Raw genomic sequence first — 16304 nt, forward strand, 5'->3', positions numbered from 1 at the left:
CATAGCAGTGTATGGGTGTTGTATTACGGATCCGCGAATCTTTAACGCGTCTGTGTGTACGAGTCATTAAAGCGGTTGTCCCATGAGAAATATTCTACATTTTTCAAACCAACACCTGGATCTGAATATTTTTGTATATTGTTATATAATTAAACATGTAGTATAGCCAGTGAATTATACACTGAAATCTATCTGTATAGTGCCACCTGCTGTTTGATGTTCTTCTGATCTCTCTGTCCACCTTGCTGTGGTGGACACACATGCTCAGTTCCATCCTTTTTTACTGCCATCAGATGTACCTTCTGTTACAAACTGAGGCAGTTACAGGACACGCCCCCGGAGCTGCCAACTTGAAATAAATGTAGCAGAGCAACGAATGGGGGAGATCTATGTGAGGTACGGGGCTGGTTCTAGGTTTCTGAGAGAGATTGTTATGTACCATATAATGTCTGATATTATTTTTACAAAAATCATGGGATAACCCCTTTAAAATTAGAATAAAAATTCACATAAGTGGAAGAAGACTTCTGGGTTTTAGAAGATACTGATGTAACACATTGCAAAAATAGTTGCCACCAGGTTCCTTATTTCCATAGATACTCTGTGCTTTATGCCAACCCTATACACTAATGAGCTGAGATCCTGATAAAGTGGTTTTCTGGTCCTGAGAAACATCATAGCAGTGGAGGTCCGACTCTTAGCAAGTCATCTGACCTGTTCACAGTGCTTATATGAATGCTGCCGGCCTCTTCATTGTAGAGGACAGCCATCTACTTAGTTGTGGTGACGCGGGGGTTTTGCAACTTCATCCTGTTCTAGAAAACGAGGCCAAGGCGCAATATTACAAAGGCGGAACCCAGGCAAACGGACTAAGAGAAACAATGAAGAGGCCACAGCACGAGCGCCAGGGTGAGGAGAGCCTGACCGCCACCAATCTGATATTGATGGCCTATCTTTAGGACAAGTGGTCAATACCTTGGACCTGGAAAACCTCTAACCAGGACCAATGTCTAACTTGACAACCATACTTATGACTGACCTAAACGCCGGAATATTTCCAGATTATCAGGTCCGGAGATTTACCAGAGTTAGCTACATGTGTGAAAGGCCATCACCCCAGAGATGTTCCCTGTCAGGTGCGTTCTCACTACAGTGGAAATGTTCCAGGTGCCTAGATAAGGGGCGGGAACGTTAGGCATGGCGGTTGTGATTTTCTGGAACATTTACTGCTGTTTTCAAACATGCGCTCACACGGACATAACCCGGAGTTAGTACTAGGGCTCTGGGGGGGGGGGAAGTCTGGGTAAAGTCCAGGACGGATATTGCGGATGTGTGCATTGTGGGTAAACTCCAGAAAATGTTAGGATTCCACTGTAGGGCCGTGCGGGCCCACAAATTGCGGGCCGCAATGCACGAACACCCGCTGTGGGGCAGCTGCAGCGGATTAAAGTGAATGGGTCCGTGGTCAGGCCGTACCGCAAAAAGATAGGACATGTTCTATCTTTTTGCGGAACGGAAGTACGGGACGAAACCCCACGGAAGCACTCTGTAGTGCTTCCGTAGGGTTCCGTTCCATACCATTCCGCATCTCCGGATAGATTGAAGTGAATGGGTCCGCAATCCGTGATGCGGAATGCCGACGGAACGGTGCCCGTGTATTGCGGATCCGCAAATGCGGTCTGCAATACGGCCACGGAGCGCACAGGAGGCCTTAAGTGTGAATGGGGCTGATGAGATTTGACTCCCAGGCAGCAGATATCAGATCTTCCAGGCACTTACGTGTCACTTTGAGTCCTTGTGGTGAGGAGATTGGATAGACCGCAGCGTGCATTCACTGATGCATTGTCGGTTATCCTCTGTAAACATTATCTCTGTTGTAATAGAGATGAAGGCTAGTGACGTGGACTTATTGGTGGCATAATGTCAACTTCACCAAATCCACCAGAATTTTATTTAGCACCTTTTTTGTGTCATCGTTTCAGTTCTCTAAATCCTCAAATGAAGAATAGTAACAATTAGCTGTGACTATGTATACCTTTGCAGCCTTTTTTTTTATTGGCTCCAGTGCATCTAAAATAACTTTGCACCCTTATGTGTATGCAGCTCCAATGCAGAGCTATGTGTCGTCCTAATTACAGACTGCAAATAAACCTTTGTTTGTAGTCTGATTCTTTAGTCATGTGTTACTTCCAGAGAGACTGCACACAGGGTTTATCTATAGTCTGTAACCATGGAGACATATAGGTATACATCGGAGCTAAGATATTTTTGATCAAAGCAACTTTTTTATTTTATTTTAGATGCATTTTATTGCAACAATGTAACCATCCTTTAGGCTACCTGCACACAGGTAGGTGCTGGCTGTCTTGCAGAAATTCCTCGCGGATTTGATGTGGTTTTGCAGCACATTTTAACCTTGCGTTGAAAAAGGTGAAATGAGCACAAAGAGTTGACAAGCTGCTGATTTTTCAAAATTGCATGGAGCGAAAAAAAGCTAAATTGTGCATGAGATTTTGAAAAACGAATGCACTTTGCTGATACTGTATTACGCTGCCATTTTTCAGTTTGGGAATCCGCAAAGTGTCAGGCACCCACAGATGTTGTAGCTGATCTTCAGTTTCTGCATTTAGATGACAACTACTGAGCTTCATGTACAGATGAAGAATGGAAATTAGTGGTGATCCAAGTGTGGTCCTAATGGATTAGCTGCAAGGAGTACAGGCACCCTTAAAGTTAAGCTTCCCCCTTTGTTTATTCTAGGCTGGGGGGGGGGTTTGCAGAAAGCAATTCTTTTGTAAATAGGTCTGATTTCAACCTTCCGGCTGTCTGCCACTAGAGGAAGCTTATTGCATGCTGTTTTATTTAGTTTTATATATAGTTAGTATGCAGAATACTCAAGTGCTCCCTCTAGTGGTGGCCACTGGAAGCCGGGAATGTTATCTATCAGATCTATGTCTATGCAGGGGATTTGGAGCTCTGTATCAGGAAAACACTGCACCGACCAGGATAAAGATATATATAAAAAATGTTGAACCTATATGGATTGAAAAAATTAAATTGTATTCAAAAGTTGATATTTCCTCCTGGATGTATTGACAATAGTGCAAGGAGCTTCTGCCTACAGTCAGCGCAGACGTTGCAGGTACAATCATTGCCATAGCACCTCACCAGCTCGTGAAACGTGTCGCTCCACCACTGGAATTATAGCATATTAAATACAGACTGACATAGCGGTTGATACATTGTAACATACAGCAATATACTTGTCTCTACCAAATGCTTTATTGACTAAATGCTCACTGTAAATGCTTAAAAATGGTAAAAAGAGTGCAGATTTTACAAACAAAACCTCCAGTTCTGACCGTGCTTATTGACGCCTACATATGAAGACCTCCTTCCATACAGTATACTAGAAAATGGTAAAATATTTCAAGTGTACTAGACGTTAGAAAAATATTTCCCTTCTTTGGAAAGTCATCTTTGGTTAAATATACCTAGTGCAATGCACTGCACTGTACTAAATATTCGACATAAATTAATAATTTACAAGTACCTGAGCAACTACATACAGCATAGCACCAAAGGCGACAGCTCAGTCCTTTTGTAGGATACGTCTTTTACAGTTTTAGGAAATTTTATAAAGTTCAGTTGACTCAGTAAACAGACTCCAACTTGTGTCAGAGCGTAGTGCAAACTTCACACAAGGCCTTGGCTCCTCACTTCAGGTGGGCCGGCTTAAAGATGGGTCGATGTGGTGGGACCTTCGGAGCGGGTCTGAAACCAAGCAGAACAGTACATTAACTAGAGCTATGGACAACTACAACCCATACCTTCCTTGGATTTGGAGAAGTGTTTAAAGGTGTTTTTCCGGGATTTTACTACTGATGACCTATCCCCAGTATCTGAAGTGAACGAGTGCAATACCAAGCACAGCCACTATACAATGTATGGCGCTGTGCTTGGTCAGCATGTAGAGGAGCCGGTGACTTGTCAAACAGCTGATCAGCGGCCCCCCCACCGGTCATCAGTATCATTAGCCCAAAAAGCCCCTTTAAAGCAAAGCATAAGGCTGTGTCCACATGTGGCGGATATCTGACTTTTTACGACCAGATCCACGGCAGTTGTGTTGTGGCCTTGGGCTAAAATAAAAAACAAACATTTTTTTCCCCATCAGTCTGCAATCAATACCCCATAATAAGGAAGTGAAAACTGAATTTTAGAAATTTTAGCATCTTTATTAACGCATTTCCGACCAACGCCATATATGTACGGCGCAGGTTGGGTCTTTAAACATGGCAGAGAACCAGGGCTAATGTCTGTGATCGACGTTAGCGTTGATCGAACACTTTTAACCCCTAAGATGCCATGGTCTGTTGTGACCACAGCAGCTGGGGCGGCTTTCCCTGGGAAAGCTGAGCTCCCGAGCCCATGACCGCTTTCTTGTGCTGAGAGGTTGTTCTCATTGGCAGGGCATAAGAACATGCAAGCTGGAGGTCCTGTGTCATCTGTGTTGACCGGGGTCCTGAACTTGGTGGCCTCTGCAGATAAAACTGCAACTGCATAGTACAGCAAGGCCTGGGAGCCAATAGTTCCCACCCCCATCATTCACTCTCATAGGCCACAGGCTGACTAGGCCTGAGGCCTATGAGGCAGCACTGCGAGTGCAGTCATGAAGGGATGACATCATTGTGACCAGGCCTCAAGCTGTGTGATGACCTAATTGTCACCGCCTGCACTGGGATGCGGGTAACTAAGGGAAGCATGAGTGGGACTCAGGTGCATATTTTTTTCCCCTTTCACTTTGGGGTAACATACTACTGGGGTGGGCACTACAGCGGCCCATTATAACTATAATATGGAGGGTTGCATTATAAGTATAATATAGATGGGTGCATAATAAGTACTGGGATATTACAGGGGGACATTATAAATACTGAGGGCATCATAGAGAGGTGCATTATAAATACTGGAGGCAGCATAGAGGGGCGCATTATAAATACTGGAGGCAGCATAGAGGGGCGCATTATAAATACTGGGGGCACTATAGAGGGATGCATTATTGCTACTTCCGACATTACAGAGGGGCGCATTATAGCTACTGGGGGCACTGTAGAGGGGCCTTATGGAGTGGGAATATTACTACTGGGAGCACTTTAGTGGGCCAAATTAGGGGGCCTTATTGCTACTGGGGGCACTTTGGAGAGCTTTATCAGAACCGGGGGCATTATAGGACAAAATGACTATAGTTAGTACTGTGGGAGGCATTATTTTTAGGCACAATATGTAGGACACTGCTATTAATGGGGGCGCATTTGCAGAGCATTATTACTGTAGGAGGCCTATTTGTAATGCGGGCACTATTACTATTGGTGGGACTTTTGGGAGCACTGTTAGTATGAGGGACTATCTATATCACACTGTTATATCGTCATTACAGCATTCTGGAGGCACTGGGGAGCACAGTGGGAATAGTATTGGGGGTAGCAGCAGGATACCACTGTGTGGGCACCAGGAGGAGGAGGAAGTTGATAGAAAAGTGAGGAGTCTAAGATGTATATATGGCAAACTGTAGAGACAAGACATGGCTGGAAGAAGCCGGTATGGCAATCTGGGCCAAATGGAGAAGATAAGGAAAGAAAACATCTATATCAGACATCACAGGATATAACAGGTATGTGGTGCTGGATACTCCTGTATGTTTGAAAAACAGGTAAATGGGATTGACAAGCAAAACACTTAGAGCTGCCAAAGCACCGTCCCCTGTAAACAAAGCGGGATGTGTAAAATTAGTACAATCAAATAAAGTCAAAAGTAAAATACATCCTCAGCAGATACAAAATACATAGAGTATATACAGACCCAAAGTTGGCACCTCCAGTCTTAATAAAGCCCTGCACTGGCGGTGGATCGGCCGCACTTATGTAGAGGCGCCGCTTGCAGGCCATGCCCACTTTTTTAGACCTGGGGTGAGCAGGGAAAAGTCGCAGGTTGCTTGGCAAAGGACCGCTGCACCGCAATCTGTGCCGGAAATACGTCTAATATATGGCTACCTATGTATTTTGTATCTGCTGAGGATGTATTTTACTTTTGACTATTGTACTCATTTTCTACATCCCGCTTTGTTTACTGGTGACCGAGCTTTGGCAGCTCTAAGTGGTTTGGTCGTCAATCACATTTACCTGGTTTTTAACCTGATTTATTGAATCTTTGAAGCAGCGTGTTATTTTTTTGTTTCATCAGTGTTTGTAGTATACAGATTGTACCTGCGATTATTTGACTATATACTGGGCCCTACTTTCCTGTATGTTTGGTGGCACGGAATGTAATGTTCATCCAAATATACCATTAGTACTGGGGCGGGGAGGGGTTCATATGCCCCGGGGCTTGAGCCCTTGATCTTTTGAGACCTTAGCAACGCCCCAGCAACTGTCTAAAAAGGGGGGGGGGGTCATTACTTGAATTGTTTGCCGTATTATGCAGCATGGAGCAGGATACTGCACATCTCACCGGCTACACTGAGCTGTAGTACCTTTGGCATACCTCCCAATTTTTTGGACGATTAAAGAGGGACACTTATGGTTTATTGTGTGAAAGATCCATTTTCCTATACACAGATCTATACATTTTAATAGTTTTCTCTTTTACGAAATGGTGCAAAAATAATCTGAATATAGAAATTTCTAAAATCCCATAATGGGAAAAATATACAGAGAAACACTTTATAATAGGTCAATATTGTGAATGTAATAATGCAAATCTTTACCTCCAGATTAAAAAGAGGGAGATTTAAGGAGCAAAGAGGGACAGGGGGACTTGGGTCAAAAAGAGGGACACTTGGGAGGTCTGCCTTTGGTGTACCGCATGCATGTTGTATAGCAAATACTTTGCACTTTCAGTCACTGTACCATGGCAGCGGCTCTGTTCTAGCTGTCGGCAGATCTGAAAGTGGTGGAATATCATCTGGTCTGATCTGTGTTGGGTAGGACTGAGGGGGTGATTTACCATCTGGAAATATTGGCAGTTCTGCCGGTGGTGAAGAACATTATGAGGCCATAATAAGAATGTACATGCTGTACCAAGCTTTATTAGTAAATTACTTTCCCCGTCCTTCCAGTTATGAAAATTACTGAACCGGCCTCTCTGCAAATTTCAGGAAAATATAACAATTACCATTCTCATGTCCATTTTCACAAATGTATTACAAACTCTGTACAGTGATTAGTTTTTTATTGGGGCGCGCAGGTACAATCTAAGCGCATGTTCTGGAAGGGAGACATTTCGCGGCATCGTCATTTCATCAGGACATTGGACACCAAAATTCATGTTTTTCAGGCCTATGAATTCATCCACATGTTTGTAGGAACACTGAAATTACTGTCACAACCCTCACTACCCCTATGCTATCATGCAGACTCGCAGAGCTCCTAAAACGCTCTGCCCAATCATAGAGCGAAATGTTGTGTGGCTGTTCAATCACCGCTGCACAGCGCGCTCTATTCCTTCCCTACATTGACCTCTATGATCAAAGCGGGACAGAAAAATGAAGTATGAACACTGTCAAAGGACAATGCTGGAACCTGTAAACGGAGACCAGGGATGAAATATTGGCTCCTCCACTGCCCTAAGTGAACCCCTTCACTACCCTTGACCACCACTGCATCGTTCACCATGTAATACATGGGTGGGCCAAGTCTGTCGGAGTGAAAAACCCTCCCCCAGGTTGTCCATGTGCCTTGGTAGAGGATATGGAAAGGGGCTCTCATCTTTGTGATCCGTTTCCTTTAAGATTTATCTACTGGGGTTCTGAAGACCACATCCAAATGTATTGTACTGTGGATCAGCAGTGTGGAATCCCGAGTGTGAGCATGGCCAAAGTTCTTTATTATGACATACAGTTTAGCAATTGTATCCATAGAGAAAATTGAAAAAACTTTTGATATGCCATAGTGACATATTGATGGGTGGGGGTTCTGAGTGCCGAGACCCCCCCACCAGTTGCTAAAAAGAGCAGAAAGAAGCACTCACACAGAGCTCTGACGCTCCTCACTGCTGACAATCTATTAGCCCGTCCCCTGCAGTGAGGAGAGACAGCGCTCTGTGCGCGCGCTTCTTTCACGTCGTTTTAGCGATTGGTGCGGGTCTCAGCCCTCGGACCCCCACAGATCAGAACCATTGATGTCACTATGACATATCAACTGTTTATTAAAAGTACAGGGACATTTTAAGCATTTACAAGTCCATGTTTTATTTTTTTTAGCAGAAAGATAATGAATTTTTCACTTGTACTAGAACTCTGCCTTTAATTCATTGTAGGTGTTCTGCTCGAGCAGTGGGATTGCTGTTTGTATTACAGCCTCCACCGTGCAAAGACCACGCACTGTAATAAATCTAACAGCCCCGGGATCCTCAGAAAGCAATGAATCTGAGCTAGCGCAGTCTGTTTTGTAGTCTTTTAAGAGATTCCCCTGATGTAGAGGAAGAATATAATGCACTTGTTGAATGAGAGGGACACTAATGAATGGACTCGGAGCGCACTGCTTTTCTGGCCTCAGAGTCCATGAGCAGGAGAAACGTGTTTTCTCTCTTCGTTTCCAGTAAACTTGCAATCGTCGCTGCAGTTCTCGACATGGCGGAATAGATCTGCCAGTTTATACTTCTGTGAGCTGAAATCTGGTCAATCATGTTGACTACGATACGCGTTCCGCGCACACGTTATCTGTCGACGTGTTCTGGTTGATGGGTGTTTGCAAGAGGCAGACCTTACAGATGCTATGGGCCTTAAAGCAGCGGTCCCCAACCACCAGGCTACGAACCAGTAGCGGGCGTGGACTGTTACTGGTCTGCAGCGAGCGCCAGAGTTGAGTTGCGATGATCCTACTAAGAAATTTGGTCAGGAAAAATAAAATAAATTGACATGCTGTGGATTTTAAAATCCGCACGGAAAAAAAATCTGCATCGTGTGCTTTGAGAATTTCAAATTCTCATAGAATACAATGTACATGACCTACAGTGCGGATTTTCCACGCGTGGAAAATCCGCACGCAATCCTGATCGTGTGCATTTAGCCTAACAGAACAGTCCTATCCTTGTCTGTAATGTGGACAATAATAGGACTATTTTTTTGGCAGAACAGCCATGCGGACATAAGGACGTGTACACAGAGTGATTTCCGTTTTCTTTTTGCGGCCCCATTGAAGTGGAAGAAAAAAAAGAACAGACACGGAAAAAATATATGTGCATGAGCCCTTAAAAGGGCATCTGTCGGCAGATTTGTCCCTATGACACTGGCTGACATGTTGCATGTGCACTTGGCAGCTGAAGGCATCTGTGTTGGTCCCATGTTCATACAGTATCTCACAGAAGCGAGTCCACCCCTCACATTTTTTTAATATTTTGTTATATCTTTTCCTGGGACAGCACTGAAGATCTGACACTTTGATACAATGTAAAGCAGTCGGCGTCCACCTTGTATAACAGTGTATACAGCCATTAATGTCTAAACCGCTGGCAACAAAAGTGAGTACATCCCTACGTGGTGATGGCCAAATTGTGCCCAATGTGTCAATATTTTGTGTGACCACCATTATTTTCCAGCACTGCCTTAACTCTCTTGGGCATGGAGGTCACCAGAGCTTCACAGGTTGCCTCTGGAATCCTCTTCCACTCCTCCATGAAGACATCACGGAGCTGGTGGATGTTACAGACCTTGCGCTCCTCCACCTTCAATTTGAGGATGCCCCACAGATTCTCAATAGGGTTTAGGTCTGGAGACATGCTTGGCCAGTCCAGGACCTTTACCCTCAGTTTCTTTAGCAAGGCAATGGTTATTTTTGAGGTTATCATGTTGGAATAGTGCCCTGCGGCTCCGTTTCCGAAGGGAGGGGGATCAGGCTCTGCTTCAGTATGTCACAGTACATGTTGGCATTGATGGTTCCCTCAATGGACTGTAGCTCCCCACAGCCGGCAGCGCTCATGCAGCCCCAAACCATGACACCCCCACCACCATGCTTGACTGTAGGCAGGACACACTTGTCTTTGTACTGGTTACCGCCACACACACTTGACACCATCTGAACCAAATAAGTTTATCTTGGTCTCATCAGACCACAGCACATGGTTCCAGTAGTCCATGTCCTTAGTCTGCCTGTCTTCAGCAAACTGTTTGCAGGCTTTTTTGTGCATCATCTTTAGAAGAGGCTTCCTTCTGGGACAACAGCCATGCAGACCAGTGTGTGGTCCGAGCACTGACGGGCTGACCCCCCACCCCTGTAACCTCTGCAGCGATGCTGGCAGCTCTCATACAATCTCTGGCTATGACGCTGAGCACGTGCACCCAACTTCTTTGGTCGACCATGGCGAGGCCTGTTCTGAGTGGAACCTGTCTTGTTAAATTGCTGTATGGTCTCGTGCCACCGTGCCGCAGCTCAGTTTCAGGGTGTTGGCAATCTTCTTATAGCCTAGGCCAGGGATGGCCAACCTGAGGCTCTCCAGATGTTGCAAAACTACAACTCCCATCATGCCCAGACTACCTACAGCTATCAGCTTACAGCAGGGCATAGTGGGAGTTGTAGTTTTACAACAGCTGGAGAGCCGCAGGTTGGCCATCTCTATGTAGAGAACAATTCTTTTTTTCAGATCCCCAGAGAGTTCTGTGCCATGAGGAGCCATGTTGAACTTCCAGCGACCAGTATGAGAGGGTGTGAGAGCGATAACGCCAAATGTAACACACCTGCTCCCCATTCACACCTGAGACCTTGTAACACTAACGAGTCACATAGTATTGGGAAGGGAAAATGGCTAATTGGGCACAATTTGGCCTTTTTCACTTAGGGGTGTACTCACTTTTTTTGTTGGCAGCGGCAGTGTGTTGAGTTATTTTGAGGGCACACCACATTTACACTGTTATACAAGCCGTACACCGACTACTGTACATTGTATCAACGTGTCAGATCTTCAGTGTTGCCCCAGGAAAAGATATAATAAAATATTTACAAAAACGAGGGATGTACCCACTTTTGCGAGATACTGCATGTGCCCACATTGCTGAGAAAAGTTATGTTTTAATATATACAAATGAGCCTCTAGGAGCAATGGGGGCATTACCGTTACACCTAGTGGCTCAGCTCTCTGTGCAACTGACGCACCGTCTCCAGCAAAACATCATAATACCGGGTCCTGTTGTTCAATCAAATTGGAGAGGCCGCAGCAGTTCTAGAGAGAGCTGAACCTCTTGGTGTAACAGCAACACCCACGTTGCTCCTAGAGGCTCATTTGCATGTATTAAAACATAATTTTTATATCTAAAAGGCTAGGTTCACACCTGAGCGTTTTACAGCGCGTTTCTACGCGCTGCAAAACGCTCAACAGGAAAAAACCAATGTTTCCCTCTGGGCATGGTTCTCACCTGAGTGTTTTACAGCGCGTACGAACGAGCTGTAAAACGCCCTACGCCCCAAGAAGTACAGGAGCTTCTTTGGGGCGTATTGTCGCGCGTAACACCTCTGTTTTTCATTGTACGCCTCTATGGTCAATAGCAAGAACGCGCGTACAACGCGCGTTTCCAAAATACAAAAACGCCCCAAAATACGCCTCAAAAAACGCCTGATAAAAACGCCTGTAAACAGCGCTTATCGAATACGCTCAGGTGTGAACCAAATGTAACATCTATCTAGCGATCTCTATATATTGCATCTATCATATCTACACTGCTCAAAAAAATAAAGGGAACACAATAATAACACATCCTAGATCTGAATTAATTAAATATTCTTCTGAAATACTTTGTTCTTTACATAGTTGAATGTGCTGACAACAAAATCACACAAAAAAAAATAATGGAAATCTAATTTTTTAACCCATGGAGGTCTGGATTTGGAGTCACCCTCAAAATTAAAGTGGAAAAACACACTACAGGCTGATCCAACTTTGATGTAATGTCCTTAAAACAAGTCAAAATGAGGCTCAGTAGTGTGTGTGGCCTCCACGTGCCTGTATGACCTCCCTACAACGCCTGTGCATGCTCCTGATGAGGTGGCGGACGGTCTCCTGGGGGATCTCCTCCCAGACCTGGACTAAAGCATCTGCCAACTCCTGGACACTCTGTGGTGCAACGTGACGTTGGTGGATAGAGCGAGACGTGATGTCCCAGATGTGCTCAATTGGATTCAGGTCTGGGGAATGGGCGGGCCAGTCCATAGCATCAATGCCTTCGTCTTGCAGGAACTGCTGACACACTCCAGCCACATGAGGTCTAGCATTGTCTTGCATTAGGAGGAACCCAGGGCCAACCGCACCAGCATATGGTCTCACAAGGGGTCTGAGGATCTCATCTCGGTACCTAATGGCAGTCAGGCTACCTCTGGCGAGCACATGGAGGGCTGTGCGGCCCTCCAAAGAAATGCCACCCCACACCATTACTGACCTAATGACAAACCGGTCATGCTGGAGGATGTTGCAGGCAGCAGAACGTTCTCCACGGCGTCTCCAGACTCTGTCACGTCTGTCACATGTGCTCAGTGTGAACCTGCATTCATCTGTGAAGAGCACAGGGCGCCAGTGGCGAATTTGCCAATCTTGGTGTTTTCTGGCAAATGCCAAACGTCCTGCACGGTGTTGGGCTGTAAGCACAACCCCCACCTGTGGACGTCGGGCCCTCATATCACCCTCATGGAGTCTGTTTCTGACCGTTTGAGCAGACACATGCACATTTGTGGCCTGCTGGAGGTCATTTTGCAGGGCTCTGGCAGTGCTCCTCCTGTTCCTTCTTGCACAAAGGCGGAGGTAGCGGTCCTGCTGCTGGGTTGTTGCCCTCCTACGGCCTCCTCCACGTCTCCTGATGTACTGGCCTGTCTCCTGGTAGCGCCTCCATGCTCTGGACACTACGCTGACAGACACAGCAAACCTTCTTGCCACAGCTCGCATTGATGTGCCATCCTGGATAAGCTGCACTACCTGAGCCACTTGTGTGGGTTGTAGACTCCGTCTCATGCTACCACTAGAGTGAAAGCACCGGCAGCATTCAAAAGTGACCAAAACATCAGCCAGGAAGCATAGGAACTGAGAAGTGGTCAGGTCACCACCTGCAGAACCACTCCTTTATTGGGGGTGTCTTGCTAATTGCCTATAATTTCCACCTGTTGTCTATCCCATTTGCACAACAGCATGTGAAATTGATTGTCACTCAGTGTTGCTTCCTAAGTGGACAGTTTGATTTCACAGAAGTGTGATTGACTTGGAGTTACATTGTGTTGTTTAAGTGTTCCCTTTATTTTTTTGAGCAGTGTATATATTGCATCTATCTGTCTGTCTATCTAATCTGCACTGCCCATTTACAAGCGTGGGCACAAACTCTGCACCCCCCTGCAGGCTATGCTTTAGTACCTGGCATGTCCTATGTCTATGTGGATAACTGAAGGCTCCTTTAATCCCGCCATTTCTCCAGGACTGGATTGCTATGTATGGCTGTGCCTCTCTCAGACTGCCGTATGTTGTCCCCCGGTCTCCTTGTGGCGCGACATCAATTCACTACAAATCTCTTATTATTTTCTTTCCACTGTTACAAAACACGATTGCAAAAGGAAGTCTGAATTGTGACATTTGGAAACTGCCCCTTCACCTGGGAGCGTGCACCTTCCCGGGTGGACGGGGGGGATCGGGGGCCGTCACTGATGATATTTCAGACTTCGTTGTAACAGCTAAAGGCAACTACAAGTCAAAACTGTTTCTGATCCAACTCATTTACAGTCCAGTTCCTCTGCTGCCTGAAGCGCTCAACTTTGCAAAAAAAAAAAAAAGTGAGGTGCAGAGAATAAAACCTAATTTCTCGTTCTGCCAGACTTAACCCCTGCAGTCCCAGTGAGGCTCCTCTGCGGTGTGTGTAGGGCATACCTCACAGGAGTGATCTGAGGCACGGCTCCTTGATCATACATGGAGCTGGAGGCACCATCCGACCGGGTATTCTTATTCAAAGGATCTGCCGGCAGTGGCTTCTGCGGAGGGCTGGGTATGTGCGATCCCTGGAAGCAAAATAAGAGTCATTAAATTCTCGTCTGAATAAATATTTCAGTGGGAAATGGTAAGAGGAGAAGCAAAATGTGATCTCTGCTGAATCTGCAGTAGCTTTGTATAGAAACGCCATAAAACTTAGGGTATGTTCACACGTGTCCAAGCTGACATGTATGCGCAGGTAAATGTGCCACGGATCAACGTAAAGGGGTTATCCCATGAATAATGTAAAAAATGAAAATGATACATAATCTAGTACATGACAACCTCTTTCTAACAAAGCTAGAACCAGCCCTGTACCTCACATGGGTCCAGAGATCTCCACATTCCTTGCTCCAATTGTTCTACCAGATTTATTTCAGACTGGCAGCTCAGGGGCAGTGTCCTTTCTAAGGAGGAGTGTCCTTTCTCAGGGAGAGTGTCCTTTCTCAGGGAGAGTGTCCTTTCTCAGGGAGAGTGTCCTTTCTCAGGGAGAGTGTCCTTTCTCAGAGAGAGTGTCTTTTCTCAGGGGGAGTGTCCTTTCTCTGGGGGAGTGTCCTTTCTCAGGGAGAGTGTCTTTTCTCAGGGGGAGTGTCCTTTCTCTGGGGGAGTGTCCTTTCTCAGGGGGAGTGTTCTTTCTCAGGGGGAGTGTCCTTTCTCAGGGAGAGTGTCCTTTCCATGAGCATGACAGAAAAATTAGAAAAAGAGCAAACAGCAGGTGGCGCTACACAGATAGATTTCACTGAATAACTCAGTAGCTATAATACGTTTTTAATTACATGTAATTATATTCAGATCCAGGTGCTGGTTGGAAAACTGTAGTATCTTTTGTGGTACAACCCCCTTAATGTAACTAATACGTGTGGGTTTCTGTGCAGATTTTTTTCAATGGTGCAAAATCCCACATTGACATGAAGTCAATTCTGCACCAAAATCCATGTCAAATCCACATTTTTTGAAGGGGGGTTGTTAAAGAACAAAACAAAACAATGTGGTGACCTAATCATGGCCTTTACGTCAGAAACTGGCACTAAAAAGGTGATATTTTTTTTTAAAAAAGCATCATTTTCACAAAAACTCAGCAACTTTTTGGATTATTGCAGCACTCCTGGCACCTAAAAAAAAAAAAAAAAACAGTGGGTGGAACTTGACAGGAGGGGCAAGGTCTTTTGCAGTGTGCCAGATTTATTGTCAGTTTCTGGCAAAGATGCCAAACCTTTATTAAGAGGCCCGTGCCTCCTAAGACATTTTTGGCATCTTACTAAGCCCGACACATGAAATGTCGGTCTAAGGCTATGTTCACATCTGTGGTAAACGTATCTGGCAGGCTGTTATGGCAGAGAACAGCCTGACAGAGTTCACCGAATCCGGCATTGCTGGATACTGCAGTTCAACGCCAGACACAATAGACTATAATGGGATCCGGACGCTTTCCAGCATGAGTGCCGGGTTTTGGCTGAACAAAAACCTAAAGTTTTTTGTCCATTGCAATCAACTGTTTTAGTTGACAGCAGGACAGCCACCAAAATCCGGGTTGGTTGGGAGGTATGACTAAATTACTGTGTGTATTTACATTGCTGCCTGTCTTTAGGTGATTTATAAAATGGCTGTCTGTCTCTAGGTGATGTTGTCATGTTTATAAAGTTTAGTGTAAAAAAAAAAAACACAACACACACACACACACACACACACACACACACAAAGATCTCTTTCTACACAGACTCTAACAGACATGAAGAGATACTGCTGCAGATAGTAATACTGTACGTAGTTGTCAACTGTCCTGAATTTGGCAGGACTGTCCCTGATTTTCCGAAACTGTCCCAGCAAATTCAGGCTGTCCCAGGCCAAAAACAGGTGAGGCTAACCTAAACACCGCCCATAAGCGGGCGTTCCCCGGTGGGGATCCGATGACTGTATATACTGTATATGTTCTGCTCCTCAGTGCACTAATATTTACATGTTAGACACCTGGGCAGTTAACTGAAAGTCAGGTCACATGACACTTGTAAGGGTCACATGACCGACGCCATGTTTAGTCCTATCCAGCTCTCTAATGGATGCCTTTTATAGGACTAAAGTGGACTGTACCATTTTTTTTTTCTTTAGGGAGAGGCAACTGTATGGATATTATAAAGGTCTGCAAGCAAAATTTTAAATACCGTAGATGTATATTAGAAAATCATTCAGCATCCTATTGTCTACATAAAAAAAATGTATTCATTAAAGCCAGAATACACGTTAATGCCTTCCTCTTACTCCAGAACACTTTGCAGTCATCCATTTAATGTGCAATGTGAAGATGTGGATCATCAAATATT

The 16304-nt window shown here is 45.1% G+C and overlaps 1 protein-coding gene across 1 annotated transcript in view; it reads right to left on the bottom strand.

The window, feature by feature from the left end:
- Positions 1–1606: 1606 nt before the first annotated feature.
- Positions 1607–16304, bottom strand: part of ADAM12 (ADAM metallopeptidase domain 12) — a 583999-nt gene continuing 569301 nt past the window's right edge. The window contains exons 22-23 of the mRNA XM_040437739.1: positions 13888–14015; positions 1607–3774 (exon numbers count right to left, since the gene is read on the bottom strand). Of these exons, the coding sequence (XP_040293673.1) occupies positions 3717–3774; positions 13888–14015 (186 nt within the window). The 3' untranslated portion in view covers positions 1607–3716. The remainder of the gene's footprint in view (positions 3775–13887; positions 14016–16304) is intronic.

This window comes from Bufo bufo, chromosome 6 (assembly GCF_905171765.1).
Source record: "Bufo bufo chromosome 6, aBufBuf1.1, whole genome shotgun sequence".
NCBI classification, from domain to species: domain Eukaryota; kingdom Metazoa; phylum Chordata; class Amphibia; order Anura; family Bufonidae; genus Bufo; species Bufo bufo.